Source organism: Periplaneta americana, chromosome 13, assembly GCF_040183065.1.
Source record: "Periplaneta americana isolate PAMFEO1 chromosome 13, P.americana_PAMFEO1_priV1, whole genome shotgun sequence".
In the NCBI taxonomy this organism is placed as follows: Eukaryota; Metazoa; Arthropoda; class Insecta; order Blattodea; family Blattidae; genus Periplaneta; species Periplaneta americana.
This window is the reverse complement of record NC_091129.1, coordinates 2,338,626-2,354,735: the sequence shown is the minus strand read 5'-3', so window position 1 is coordinate 2,354,735 and position 16,110 is coordinate 2,338,626. Positions and strand designations below refer to the sequence as shown.

The 16,110-nt window shown below is 35.5% G+C and overlaps 1 protein-coding gene and 1 non-coding gene across 5 annotated transcripts in view; one reads left to right on the top strand and one right to left on the bottom strand.

Moving 5' to 3' along the window:
• Positions 1-606: 606 nt before the first annotated feature.
• pdm3 (pou domain motif 3) overlaps positions 607-16,110 on the bottom strand; it is a 1,106,201-nt gene continuing 1,090,697 nt past the window's right edge. For all 4 annotated transcript variants that reach the window (XM_069842807.1, XM_069842806.1, XM_069842809.1 and 1 more), the window contains 2 exons: positions 7,503-7,639; positions 607-1,260 (listed from right to left, as the gene is read on the bottom strand). In XM_069842807.1, the coding sequence (XP_069698908.1) occupies positions 1,136-1,260; positions 7,503-7,639 (262 nt within the window). In that variant the 3' untranslated portion in view covers positions 607-1,135. The remainder of the gene's footprint in view (positions 1,261-7,502; positions 7,640-16,110) is intronic.
• TRNAS-GCU (transfer RNA serine (anticodon GCU)) lies at positions 6,850-6,923 on the top strand. Its single transcript has one exon. It is a non-coding gene; the product is annotated as a tRNA-Ser (tRNA).

Sequence of the window (16,110 nt, the reverse complement as noted above, 5' to 3'; positions counted from 1 at the left end):
TAATTCCTTTTTTCTTAATACACCTGTAGTTTAATATGCAACGAGCCTATAATGGTAGTAATTAAGACGCGAGTATGTTTATGAAACGAGCACAAGCAAGTTTCATAATTTTCATATGAGCGTCTTAATTACCATTATAGTCAAGTTTCATACGACTTTTTATGCTCGACCATATTTCTAACTTGAAATTATTCATAAGTATTCATGTTATTCTTATCTGACTGAGGAGTGGAACTGACCTTGTGCAATACCTCGTAAATTGTGAGATGTGCGCAGACGCGAAAGTATTGATTTTTTCCGAGAAACAAATGTCGACATTGACCTTGACATTGAAAAACGAGATGACAAATTGAATTTATTTGAATATTATTTACAATTAACGCTAATTATTATAGTAACAGAACTGACTTTATTTCAAATATAGGTGACTTATTGATTTATTGTTGTCTTTCGATTGCATATCCGAGAATAATCGATACTTGCGCTTTCATATTGCTACAATGGTATTTTCTGATTGGTGGAACACCTGAACTTTAATGAATAGGTGTACTTTAATGAGGTCCATTAAAGGGCTGCTACCAGGTGTATAATTACTACATTTCGGCATGTTCGAGCATAAAAATCTTAAAATTGTATTTCTGTTATGTCCCTTGCTTGTTAATTGTTAAGAACAAGCTCTCCCAATTGTATGTAATTTCATTATTCAAATATACTTAAATATTAGTTGCAAGTGTTCGTGAAAGTGCATACACTTAAAAACCATCTCTTCTTGTCAAGGTACAGCAATAAGAATCACAGTGAATTGGTGCGACATAAAAACTGCAGAATAACGTTTCAGTATTATGCAAGCTCGAGATGTTTGTAGTTTCGACATATTTCGCAAGACCTGGCTGGTAGCACAGTCACGTGAGGTTAGAACTGCATGTGAAGTACATCACACTGCAATAGAACTGTCACCAATTGTGGAAAAAAACCTTCAATTCGCAATCCTGTCATTACATGCAACTTAAGTGCAATTAGTTCACACACTGTCACAGATAGACTGACTGCCTTGTATCCGGTAACACTTCTGTTAAAGATATGTCACTTTACGGCTGTCACTTCCTTCACTTCCACACAACAGGGTTCCTAGACACTAGGCTACGCCCTTGGACATCATCCGAACAGTGTTCTTGAGAGCTTGTCTCTTGTTGCAGAACCAGATTCGTATCACTTCCCTCTCGTAGCCGAGCTGATGTGCCAGAGCTGTGATTTCTGTACCTGTGAAATTAAACCTCATTATAATCTCTATGACGTAACGGGTTCACTTGTCAAGAGTGCAATAACAATTCAGAACGACAGGAAAAAAAGTGGATGTCAACGACACGAAAGTTGGCTGGCATGCACAGTTCACTTCCACCTCGAATCCAGTCGAACTCTTGTTTGTTCACTTATATTCTTCTAGTTTATTTAGCTAATAATTCATATGACTTTGTGTCCTTTGCAAGTTAACAAAGTCTTTTTCCAATATCCTGTACACAGCATGGACGTGGTGCACCTTTCCTTGAACACTCTGCACACCATAACGAACAACTCACCTGAACTTAATATTTAAAGCATACAGTCCTCTCTGTAGATTGAAAACTCAAAAAAGTTTCATATCCATTCTTCAAGAATTAAAACAGAAAATCAATATCCCGAATTTAAAAGAAAACTTACAAATTAAACCAAACCCTTTAACTCTATTAAATATAGAATATAATCTAAATTTAACAGAAGAAATACTGAAATCAGAAGTAAACACTGAAATACTGAAACAATTGTCTTTAGAGACAATTAATATTAGGTACCCTCCACAAAACTGGCTTCACTTATACACCGACGGATCCTTGATCTCCAGAGAACAAGGTGCCGGTGCAGGTGTTACGTGCTGTCTCTTCTCACTTTATAGATCTCTTGGATATGGAACAACAAGTTTTGATGGTGAAAGCATTGCAATAAGTGAAAGTATCAGGAATCTTCTATGCCACATCAATAAATTTAAGAATGCAGTTATATTGTCAGACTCCAAAGCAGCTATTCTATCAATAGTCTCTAAACACACACCTTCATCTCAAACAGCAGAAATAACTAAAATGCTCTCTCAACTAATAACACTCAATAAAAGAATTGCATTCCAATGGATACCATCCCATTGTGGAATCCTGGGAAACGAGAATGCGGATGCTTTAGCAAAGAAGGGCAGCACCGCTACTTACAGACCTGTTACTAAATCTACGTATTACTCTGTGAAAAGATTTAACATACTTAGACTTCAACAAACAAAATTTGATAACTCAATCCCAAGGGAAAAAATGGAACTCTCTGCATCAAAATCCACAGTTAATTCCCGATTTACCACGAAAATCGTCTGTAGCTGCATTTAGATTGGCAACAGGCCATGATTGTTTGGCCAAACACCTGCATAGAATTGGAATATATCAGTCCCCTAACTGCCCATTGTGCAACGCAAACCAAGAAATGGATTCGGAACACCTCAAAATCTTTGCTTCAGTGGCTGGCCATGATAATATCTTTGAAAAATATTGGAGTGCAAGAGGTCAAATGACTTTATTGTCAAACGCCTGGCATTAGAAAACAACAACAACATATTTAAAGCATACAATAAGATTCAATTGGTTATTTAAAGACTCTGTATCAAAAGCGAGGTTACCTAGCATGATGGCAGCGAGATGACACCAAGGATTCGCATTGAATTACCTGACATTCGTCATACAGTTGGAACAACTGGGAAACAACCTAACCAATCATCAGGCCGAGTGGACTCGAACCGTCGACCGTGAGCAGCTCCTTATCTCTGTTGTGCCAGCTTCTTCTTGACATTTCTTGGCATGGCTGAATGTACCAGCGAAGTACTCAGTCAGAATCACCTTCAAAAATTAAACTCTCTACAGATACTAAATGACCAAGCTGGCAACCCTGACCGTTGTTGTTAACAAGCTCACTAGCCACTCCATTTTTTAAAAACAGTTCATATCTATAACTGCTGTTGCTGTTATTATTATTATTTCTAGAGTCTGACATTTTGTCTAATGAGTGCGATCTAATACTAAATAATAATAATAATAATAATAATAATAATAATAATAATAATAATAATAATAATCGATGTCACTCTGGTAATTTTGATAATGATTTGTGCAGTTATAAAAATTTCTTTAAAAAACCTCTAGTAGCCTACTTAACATAGAATAACAATAAATTACGTTTATTATTATTATTATTATTATTATTATTATTATTATTATTACGCAAGGTATGCAGCATGAAGAGTTTCCATGAGCCGAACCCAGATTGCGTGTGTGAATTGTGCAAGAACCCGTGTGAGCGATACCACGTCGAAAAGTGCACTGAAAGACGTTCATCGCTTAATAAGTTTTGCTCAGACTAATTAAGTCACCTTATGCACATTTGTGCGCATTTATTCTCATTCATTATTATTATTATCATTATCATTTTCTATTGCCATGATATCATATCGACGATGTAGGCTGTGGTGCTGCAAACCACGGTCTAGTCTCTTTGTTCCTCCCAACATCCTACCCAACACAGTTTATATTAATTCTCGCTAGATGGTTTTTAAAGGTTTGTTCACTTTAACTATTGAAGGCATTGTCTTGCGTAACATGTCAATCTTTTCCTCCATCACTTCTATACAGAGCAATACTTATCATTTTGGCTTGTCATAGTAATATTTGCTTTCTCTCTTGGGTTTGAGAGGGTCACCCTGATTCGTCGTTTCAAATCTCTAACGTATTTTCCCCGGCCATCGACCGAGGTCCTCAGTCAGAGCTCCGTGAGCTGGGCAGTCTATTGCGAGCGGTCTTGGAGGACGCAGCGAGCTGTTCAACGGGCGGCTGCCTCACAGGTATTGAGCCGAGTGTTGGCTAGGAAATCTTGGACTACATACAGCGGCTTGGAGCTGAAAGGATTCGATATGGTGTACAGCTGGCAGCGTAGTCTTCTCTGTGAATCCTCAAGTCTCCACGCCTGGGCTTTTCATGCGCTAATTGCATTTTCGCTTCAAATAGTTTCTACGCCTTTCTGTGTGTTCAACCCAGTTGAATTTTGTTACATGGAACATTTGAGTGAACCTTGTGATTCGTTTACTTACGACACACCAATCTATGGGGCCGCACTATTACGACACAATTGATAGCGTGACTTATATTCCTAAGTCAAGTTGGCTTACGGGATTTCTCTGTTATTATGCTGGTTGTCCCAGCTCAGGATTTGGATAGCTATTATCCCTAGTTCCTCCCGGTCTTTCTGACTTTGCTGCATTTATTCTGTTGGTATTTTACGATTATTAAAATTTAGGGATGTCATTGGATGAACCGTTTTTACTGCAGACGTCTATTGCTAACTTACCTTAAAGGTCACTGTGTTGCTACGTATATATATTGTTATAGTCAATTTAAAGATTTATTTGTCACTACTACTGTTATATATACATTTATTGTTTCTTTCTTATGTTATTGTCATTAATAAAGAAATAATTAAAGGTAATTCTTTATTAAGAGACAATCATAACCTTCCCACTGTAGATCCTAGGTGCTTATTTTCTCATAAGTGTTAATTATCCGTAACACGAAAATTTTACTTGAAGCAAGTAAAGCGATAGGGTTGGAAGTAAATCCCGAAAAGACAAAGTATATGATTATGTCTCGTGACCAGAATATTGTACAAAATGGAAACATAAAAATTGGAGATTTATCCTTCGAAGAGGTGGAAAAATTCAAATATCTTAGAGCAACAGTAACAAATATAAATGATACTTGCGAGGAAATTAAACGCAGAATAAATATGGGAAATGCGTGTTATTATTCGGTTGAGAAGCTTTTGTCATCTAGTCTGCTGTCAAAAAATCTGAAAGTTAGAATTTATAAAACAGTTATATTACCGGTTGTTCTGTATGGTTGTGAAACTTGGACTCTCACTTTGAGAGAGGAACAGAGATTAAGGGTGTTTGAGAATAAGGTTCTTAGGAAAATATTTGGAGCTAAGAGGGATGAAGTTACAGGAGAATGGAGAAAGTTACACAACGCACGCACGCATTGTATTCTTCACCTGACATAATTAGGAACATTAAATCCAGACATTTGAGATGGGCAGGGCATGTAGCATGTATGGGCGAATCCAGAAATGCATATAGAGTGTTAGTTGGGAGGCCTGGAGGAAAAAAGACCTTTGGGGAGGCCAAGACGTAGATGGGAGAATATTAAAATGGATTTGAGGGAGGTGGGATATGATGATGGAGACTGGATTGGTCTTGCACAGGATAGGGACCAATGGTGGGCTTATGTGAGGGCGGCAATGAACCTCCAGGTTCCTTAAAGGCATTTGTAAGTAAGTAAGTAAATTAATTATCCATAACTGGGCCTAACAGATTGATAGCTAGAGCAAATAGTGGTGTGGTTTTGATTGGCTCATTTTTTATGGTATATTATTGTTAATTTGATTTGTTTCATGATGGCTGTGGACCTGGTCGCATGGCATTTGTTGCAGAAAGAAGAGTTACTTTATGAGCTGCAAGGCAGAGGAAACGAGCCTGATACTGCCCTTCACCGTTCAGCTCTTTTGGTTAAACTTAAGGAGCCAGATTTTTGTTGCAAGCCCGACATGAAAATTTCCCAAGTATCTATAGCAAACGAACTTGTGAAATGTTCAGAAATGGTAGATTCATTTTTTTTTTAAAGTATGGAAGACCTTAAAATAGATTTTTCTAAGGATCGTTATCACCACATCTTTAATAGAATTCTATATTTAGATTGGCAACAGGCTATGACTGTTTGGCCAAATACCTGCATAGAATTGGAATATATCAGTCTCCTAACTGCCCATTGTGCAACTCAAACCAAGAAATGGATTCGGAACACCTCAAAATCTGGCTGACCATGATAATATCTTTGAAAAATATTGGAGTGCAAGAGGTCAAATGACTTTATTGTCAAACGCCTGGCATTAGATAACAACAACAACAACATAAAGGTAATAAAAAGGAAGAAGTGAAATTAAGATTTTAGTGAACATTAGTTAGGAAAAAAACAAAGTTGAAAGTAGTAGCTATATAATATTAGAGAGGACACTTAGGCCGTATCTCAAAGCTCCAGTCTACACTACATGCTAATAACCAGCAACTAGCTGACTTGTAAACTACACACTAGAGGGCTTTGAACTTGCATGCTGGAACCATGGCCTTCTTCATGGACTATTTTTCTGAAAGCCATGACATTACGGTATAACACTAAATTAAGAAGGCAGTGTCCTAATGCATTTTCATTACGAGTTATCAGCTGTTATTTTTTGGAAATTCTAAACCTGTGTTTATAAACAGTTTTCCAGTAAACAGTTGTAGAAACTTGATTCTCAGGTTTATAAACTGAAAAGAAACGTATAAAGATGTAAAATTGTAAAAGATGTTCAAAAGATATCTATGAAAATTACGTTTAGCTATCAACAATCGAAATATATGTGGAAAAGATAAGGGCCTGAAATATTACAATATTAAAAAAAATGTAACGCAGATACCAACATTGTCAGTGTTCCAAGTTAACGTGTTGTTCTGCATTGAACTCACATTTTATTTCCAAAGCATCTTCAGATTTCATAACCCCCAGCTGCTAATGAGGTATCCATGTTTGTTTAGTGTACAAGTCAACAATCCAGCAAGCTGGAGGTACGTTAACAGAAAGCCACAATTTAAGTCACACAGTATTTGTGTGCACTCACAGTTCAGTTCTGGCATCTTGTCAGCTCATTTGAGTCGTGTGGATACAAAGGAAAGATTGTGACGGTGTCGTGTATAGTTCCTGGGGTAGCTCAGTCGGTAGAGCGTTCGCGCGCTAAGCGAAGGGTCCCGGGATCGATACCCGGCTCCGGAACAATTTTTCCTTGAAATTATTCAAACCTGCTTTACAGGGAGCTACTACCTGAAAGCCAGATTTGTATAATCAAGCAAGCATTTGCTATTCACTACGTAGCTTTGGATCGTAACTTCTGAGGTCACATCTGGCTATTTAGTCAACAATCTAGTTCAATTCAGCTGAAAATGTAGCTTTGAGACACGGCCAGAAAGGGCTAATATTAGGATTAGTATTGAATGGAAGGTTACACCGAGTAATAAGAAGGTAGTTAGTGTAAATTGCAGTATTTGTGTAGACGTGTACTGCAAAGAAGGTGTTAATGTAATAATGTGCTAATGGTAGCGTGAGGTACACCATTACATGTAAAGAAATGTTGTGACGTAAATATATATCATATCATGAAACGAATAACGCCGAAACAAATTATAATTTGTAAAGAATAAAAAAAAATAATAATAATGGTATGCTTGTACACTAGTGGCACTTATATAAAACTGTTCGAAGCATTCATACATACACTTACCAAAGAATGTTTCACCAAAAGAATCAACAATATTATGACATGAACAAAAGTCAACACATTTGTGATGTGCCTACCTGAGGGATGCGTGTTCCGCTCAAAATGCGCATTGAGCAGCTCCAGAGCCTGAGGCGTGAACGACGTTCTGCGTTTCCTCTTCTTCGATGGCTCCACACCAATGAATTCGGTGAGATGATTCTGCCCACTTTTATATCTGAAACAGGATCAGCTTGCATTATTATCAAATGAGATGCAATAGGCCTAACTCAATTTAATATTTAGATATAATACAAGAAAAATTTCCGTCTTCCTTGACAGGGTTGCCACCCATCCCGATTTTGTAGGGATCGTCTCTACTCTATTACAATTGTCCCGTGTCCTAATCAGAGTATGTTGAGTCACCTAATGTTTGTATTGGGAATATTACTCAATATTAGTGAGTATTCTTAAGGTTGCGTGTCAATAATAAATAATATTAGCATTTTCTCGATATTATACATTGGCTTGGCTATGACTTTAAAATTCCTGAGTTGGTAATCCTGATGTTTACATTTAAAATACACGATGTGCGAGCAACAATGTGTTCGTGTTGAATAATGTTACTATTCATACCTATAAACAGAGTCAAAAAAACAATGCAACATAAAATCAGCAATAATTAATAATAAAATATACATAACAAATAAACACATTATTGGAAGCAAAATTAATGCAGAAGCCAATTCCAAAATTAAAAGTGTTCCTAAATTAGTTTCTTTGCATGTTTATAGACTGGACCCTGACACAAAAACCGAGGACATAATTGATTTCCTTAAGCCTTGTTTTCGAGAAGTATCCTGCGGAAAATTGGATTCTAAACATCCCGAATCATACTCCCATTCAAGGTTAACATTTTTAAGGTTATCTGACTACCGATACGGCCTTGAAGCGGAATTTATGGCCCAAGAATGCAGGTGTTCCAGGGTTTTTTTATATGCACAAGAAAGACGACGACGGTTAGACGAAAAGTGTAAACCTGGTTGTGAGTGCCTAACTATCTTTAGTACCGGTACCAGTATTAATGTTCAATCCTTAAATAATAAAGCGAATGAATTTGTGATTGTTTTAAATGAAGGCAGTTTGTATATCTGAACATTAGTGCACCCTTCATTGAATTACATAACCGGTATATTAAGTTAAGTGGATATATCTGCACTTCAGTGTCGGTATGTTGTGGGTCTAGTTCATTTGTGGCTCGTCGCCAATTTCCTTGGGGTTCAAATATTTTGAAAAAAAAAAAATATATATATATATATATATATATATATATATATATATATATATATATATAATTTTACATTAACCTTTACCTTAAATACACTGTACAATTGCAGTTTTGGAATGCAAAATGTATAGGTCATAGGGAGGGATGTGATTTTTGGTATTAACGAAATAATTGAAAACTTAAGAGAGTGATTCCAAAACAAAATAAGTCCATTTTTATGAAAGGACTAGGCTAGTTTTTTTTATCCACTGAGTGAGTTTTCAAGTGACATGCACAATAACACAAACTTTTACACAAGAATTGGCGTTGTTTTGGAAGAAAACACGCTTAAAATATGATACAGGGCTCAAACATAACCATATATATGTAAAAATCATAAAACTGGTCAAGTGGACTAAGCAAGTTTTGCGATCACATTCTTCAATTGTCTTCGTAAAGAAAAACATAAATCTCACGAATGTAGACTAGAAAATGAATGACATTTAACCGCGAAATGTCACGAAATCTATTGATATAAACGAAATTAGTCTTTGAAAACATTTTTTTTTTCACAAAATACTCGCGAAAGAAACAGATAAGCAATCCTTTTGAATAAAATAAAACATGTAATTTTTATACTTTTATGTCTATTTTTATCATTGATTTTGATTACTGTTTTTCTTCTAAAATTGTTAAATATTATAAATATCCTCAGAGATCAAGAAAGAATCTCAAGTTAGGCTGTGATAGGCCTAATGAAAATTTAAATAGTATAAAGGATTGGTGTTTATATTATAATGTAAACGTTAATGTAAGAAATATAGAGAACAAATACATCAAACCAAACTCTGTTATAATGCCGCATATATTAACAAATGTAATAACAAATGTAAAGTGGCTTGCAATGTGATTAATTCTTTAAGAAGCAACAAATCTGATTGTGATAAGTTAAATTTAACTTAATCAATGTTTTATTAATTCTGTAAAGGAAACATGTCTGAATTTGGGTAAAAGCTTTGAATCTTGCAGCTAACCATTCTAAATCAGCTATGAATTTCAAATGTAAACATGTCTCCTGTGATTATGTGTTGACGATGTTAATCCATTAAAACATGATAGAACTAAGGATTTTCCAGTAGCATAATTCTATCCTTAACACACTGTATAGGTAAACAAGTGTCCTCAAGTTCTTAAAATTGTTTATGCTCGACCATGCCGAAATGTAGTAATTATACACCTGGTAGCAGTCCTTTAATGCATGTCATTAAAGTACACCTACTCATTAAAGTACAGGTGTTCAGCCAATGTCAAGTCAGCTTACATGGGGTTCAGCCAATGACAAGTCAGCTTTATACCGTTATAAAACCGCAAGTATCGATTATTCTCAGATATGCAATCGAAAGAGAATTAGCGAAAAGTCACAGAGGCTGGAAATCCAATACTGTCGCAGAAGGTTATGTTATTTTACTATAATAATTAGCGTTAATTGTAAATAATGTTCAAATAAATTCAATTTGTCATCTTGTTTTTCAATGTCTAATTTAATTTCAATAATATATAGTTTACTCTGTAGGTTTTAATAGGCTATCAAGGTCAATGTGGACATCTGTTCCTCGGAAAAAATCAATACTTTCGCGTCTGCGCACATCTCACAATTTACGAGGTATTGCTCAAGGTCAGTTAGATACAAATAAAATGAATAATTTCAAGTTAGAAATATGGTCGAGCATAAAAAGTCGTATGAAACTCGCCTATAATGGTAATTAAGAAGCTCGTATGACAATTATGAAACTTGCTTGCGCTCGTTTCATAAACATCCATACTCGCTTCTTAATTACTATCATTATAGGCTCGTTGCATAATGTACTATAAAATTATACCGTAGGTACCTGTTTCCAAGAAAGGTGACTCCATGCCAGAGAATTACTGACCGATCAGTATTATTAAATTAAAAAAAAAAAAAATTATCGAACTGGCTCAGAATTTTGAATCTAATTCATTATGTAAAGTTTATTAATTTTTTGGTCCTACTTTGGTCTAATTCTTTGTTTACTAAATGCCAGCAATAGTTTCAGAAGAGGTTTATCCATGGTTAGTGCTCTTGAAGATTTTGTAGGATCAATTATTCCAGGCTTTGAAGATCACAGCAATACTTTGACCATATTGTGTGACCTCTTCAAGGTGTACGATTGTATACCTCATGTTCAGACCTCAGTCCAGGGTACCAAAATGCATTTACGAACGCACAGACGATTGTGTTGTGTAGATCGAGGATAATGGGAGATGAAATGCGCAGTTACTTCTTGTCTCAACATGTAAACATTAAATCACAGCAGGGCACAAAATAAATGTTCACCTTTACAGATATTATGATATATACAGTGCATTTCTAGAACAGAAAAGAATTGCCTAACATTACAAGTTTCAATTTACATTATACTATGCATGTTTCAACGATCTAAAATAATAATTTGACTTTCTATGTCTTATTTTGATGTTGAAGGTCTGTCCTGACTGTGTAATTTAATATTTTCCACGTACCTTTTGCTACTACATTGTTTTTTAAAACAATCTACTTCTATGCGTCTTCAAATCTTTTTTGCATAATTTTCAAAATGCAGTGTTTTTTCCTTTAAATAGAAAATATTCCTTTACAAACTTCTCTATAAATTCGTTCTGAAAAGAATATTTGGTGCTTTTAATTTTCAACACGTTCCTCACTACTATGAATTATAAAACAGCGAAATTAACATTAACACAAATATGGAAACAGAAATAATTATATAAATAAATTAATTAAATAAGATAAAATATAATTGTTTACTCACAGAATCCCAAGTACGTATGGTGATCGCACGGACCCAAGCCAAGCAGCAATAAGAAAGACGGTAATGCACTTTGTTACGAAACCAACTATATTTTCGCAGTGCCACCCCACCCCACAGGTCATGACGTCATTTACACTCTGTGCGTTGCAAACTTCAATCTGGTGATTCGGTGACCCTAGATCGAGGCCTGCTCATGATACTGTCATCTCTAAATTAAAATACACCATGGTTAAAATTATTGGACGATTTCAGAAGGCTATATTTTCACCAATATTGAACACAAATACATAACCTTACCACCATTTGAAAGAGGGAAGTTTGAAGTTTTATACTGACCTTAGATGCAGTCTACATTTAATATGGCCAAACCTTCTCAAGCATGTCTTGTGTGACATTGTTTCTGAATGCTGTGTTAATGTGTCTTCTCAATTCATTCAACGTCGCTGGAAGTGGAGGTATGTAAATATTGTCCTTGACGAAACCCCACAGAAAGAAATCACACTGTGAAATCCGGTGAACAGAGTGGCCATGTGCAGAAGATGCTGTCTGTGTCCGTTGCACGACCAATCCATCGACCTGGTAGTTGTTGATTTAGGAAAATTCACTAATGCCACAACTCACAGATGAGGAGTAACAGGGATTCATTTTCGAACAAGACAGAGACCTTTCATATTGGCATAAGGAAGTCCGGAGAAACTAAATCAACACCTGCCAGATCAATGGATTGGTCGTGCAACGGACGCAGATAACACCTTCTGCACATGGCCACCCTGTTCACCGGATTTCACAGGACAATGTTTACATACCTCCACTTCCAGATTAACACAACAATCAGGAACGTCACACAAGGCATGCTTGAGAGGGTTTGGCAAGAATGGGATCAACGCCTGGACGTCTGCCTTATTACATGTGGGGCTCACTCGAGTGCATCTGAGGGTAGTGTAAAACTTCAAACTTCCCTGTTTCAAATGGTGGTAAAATCGTGTATTTATGTTCAATATTTGTGAAAATATAGCCTTCTGAAATCGTTCAATAATTTGTACTATGGGATTTGCAGCTACCAACATCTTGCTTATCTAATCGTAAACACTCTGTCTACATTAATGGTGATTATTCCAATTTATCTCTGTTGTTACTGGTTCTCCACAAGAGCCTGTGTTGATACCGTAATGAATAATGACCTTCCATCTAATGTCAGTTGCCATCCAATACTTTTTGCTGATGATGCCATCCTTTATTTAACAGACGATAATATGAATATTTTAAGCAGGGCCATGTCTAATTCCTTCTCTGAAGCAACTGAATGGTTATTTTCCTCCATTGTTCTATAGACACTTTTAGCACTTATATAATCACTGATTAACTTTATAATTTCCTAATGTTAACACAGTAAAGAAGTAATAAATGGTTTTCCTGATTAGCCTCAGAGAATACGGTTTAGACCTGCACTTAAAAATGATATTGGAACTATGTCAATGTGACATGTAAAATTATTAGACATGCATATTGACTCTAAACTGACATGGCAACATCATATACACGCTGTTTGTTATAGATTGTCAAGAGTTATTCATTTGTTGAGACATTTAAGATCTGTGGAACATAAATATTATCTTAAAAGTGATTATTTTGCCTTTTTTGATTCTGTTATGACATGATATAACAATTTGAGGCAATGGCTCTGGAATTTCTAAGATTTTAAAATTACAAGTCGGTTAGGTTGCAGAGCGGCGTGAATAGGTAGTTGCCAGTTTTATAATGTTATGCAATTTTAGAAGACATTGTTTACCGATATACTGGGCAATTTACGGTGGTTCTTAAGGATAGAGGATGGTATTTTTTTTAACTTTTTTCCTATTTTGTGTAAAATATTAATTTTTTGTATGTAGAGAGCTCATAGCTGTGGTAACTCAACCAAATAAAGATATTTTGAAAAAAAAAATTATTTGGGGGCCCAAATTTGAAAAAAATATATCCAATGCAGGATTGTACTAAAACCGATATATCTAAACCATTTTTAATGATAGATTCAAACAATTTTTTGCAATGTATTTGCAAAAGCATGTTCTATGAACTGTCTGTAACAGAATTTCGATATTAGTCCCTAGACGTTTGTGAAATAAACAATTAAAATTTAATAACAATTTTCTGAATTCCTTTCTTGCAAACAAACGGACATATTTTTAAAATGAAATCAATTAACAAAATTCTGTTACAGAAAAAAGTTTCCTAATAGTCTAAAGAATGTGTGTTCTAAATTTCATGCATGTATCTTTATCATTTCAGAAATTATATCCATTTTTGTCTGGCAATGTAGCAAAAAAATGAAGTTACTGGAAACTGATAAAAGCGGGCGTGTGATTTAAAAATGCACAGTGCAGGAAGTTTAAAAATGACGTCTCAACATCCGATAAGGGCACAAATACCCACAAAATGTTATGCAATGAATTCCACACATATCAAAGGGAATTTTAAAGAAATTTTTTTTAAAATTTAATTTACCGGAAACAACAATAAAAGTGGGCGAGTGATTTAAAAATCCATAACGCAGAAAGTTTAAAAATGGCGACTCAACATCCGATAAGGGCACAAATACCCACAAAATGTCACGCTATGCATTCCACACATATCACAGAGAATTTTAAAGAATTTTTTGTTTTTTGAAAATTTACTCATTTTTCACGAAAAAATACCATCCTCTCCCCTTAATTCTGAACTTCCGAATTTTCTTTGGGACACCTCTTAAAGTTATTACATATAGTACAAGTAAAAATCGTGTGAAGTATGAAGTCTTATGGCAGCACACATTTCCTGAATAGAGAGTTTTATTAGAGGTTGAATTTACGACTTATGCCCACGTGTATCAACGTCGGTTAGTGTAAACACCGGTTAAAATTGTCACCTAACCTCTGGTTAAGCATTTTTACAGTGGATCGACCTCGGTTACGATTTAAATAGGAGGTTAACCACAGTAATCTCTAACCGGCTATATTCGAGCAGTTAAAGGAGATAACCATTGATTAGTAGAGCAAATAAAGCAAAATGGCGGCCAGAGCCACAGACGTTTATTTCGAAGACGATTATTATTATTATTATTATTATTATTATAATACAGTACTTGAATTACTTGATAGAGCGTGAGCGTGAAGGTTCTTTAATGGAAAGAGAGAATTCTTAGGAGGAATTAAGTGACAGAAAATTTCAGGAGGGATTTCGTTTATCAAAATCTACAAATGGACCACTTGAAATAACACAGAAAGTCATATTTCTCCTATGGTTCGGCTGCTTATATTACGATTCTATGTAACTGTTATTTTCTGTATTTTAAGAGGCAGTACTCGAATGTCTCTTTCTCTATGTCACTGGCTGAACAAAGAGAGGTTATGGATGGATCATAGGATAATGAACAGTTCCCTCGTGTAAATGGGGTCCTGGATCGTATACACATTCCTACTAATCATCTGCATCCTTTTCCTTTATAGATATCTCATCTGTTTATATAATATATTTAAATTCTAGTAATTAAGTCTAGCGACACTTCAACCACACATTGGGATATAATCATTTTTGCATTCAATTTTCTGTTTTGTACGACTTTAACCTAACAGCAAGGAAATGCAACTCGCAAGTATAACAGCGCCCAAAGGCAAACAAATGCAAAGCGAAAATGTAGGACACGTTCATTTCGATGTAGAACGGAGTGAGCGCAGTCATTTTTAGACGTTGACTATTATCTTTGTAGTGGTATGGATGCTTTCCTTTAGTCATTTTGTAGAAACAGTGTACCATCATAGACTTTACTCTGGTTAAATGAGGTGTCAGCTAGCCATGTTTAAGTAATCGGCGATTATGAATGGTGCACACAAATTACATTTTAACCACTGTTACTGTTTAACCGTCGTTTCATAATCTACGATTACTGCGTTTTTAACCGATGTTGATACACTTCGCCATTAGGGTTGTTTGTAGTGTGTGTGTGTGTGTGTGTGTGTGTGATTGGGTGACAAATTATCTGGATTCTAAAAAAAAAAAAAAAAAACGTTACATAGAGATTTTCTGTTTATTCGACTGGAAGAGTGAGATTAGATGGAGAGAACGTATGTCGCATAGCTTTGAGTGGGAGACGCCTACCTGCCAAGTGCCGATTGTGGCAAATATTTATTGCGTAGTTACACTGCTGTACTGCTGAGATGGTAATGGAGATTGAGACGATTTAGGATTTATGATTTAAAAACAATAGAACATGAAAACAATAAAGTCTGATTCGTTGTTTCTCTTAGGAGACAACGAGAGACAAACAGTATATGCAAAATTGCCTTGTAGTGGCCAGGTTTCAAAAGTGTCGTTCTACAATATATTACGTAAAGTAAAACCGAACTTACGTTCTAGTGCATATCTGGTTATGAAAGAAGTGGAAGTGTTTTGGGAGAAAGCACAAATTCCTACAAGAAAGTTTCAACACAATGTCGAAAAACTGGAAGGCATTGTATAAACTTTAGACTATAAAGAGTGGAAGTGCTACAAAAGAGTTCTAAACGCAGATCTCAACTTCAACAACAATGAGAGCAGGTATTTCTGGGAAAACTAGATGATCTCTTCTATATTAAACTGCCC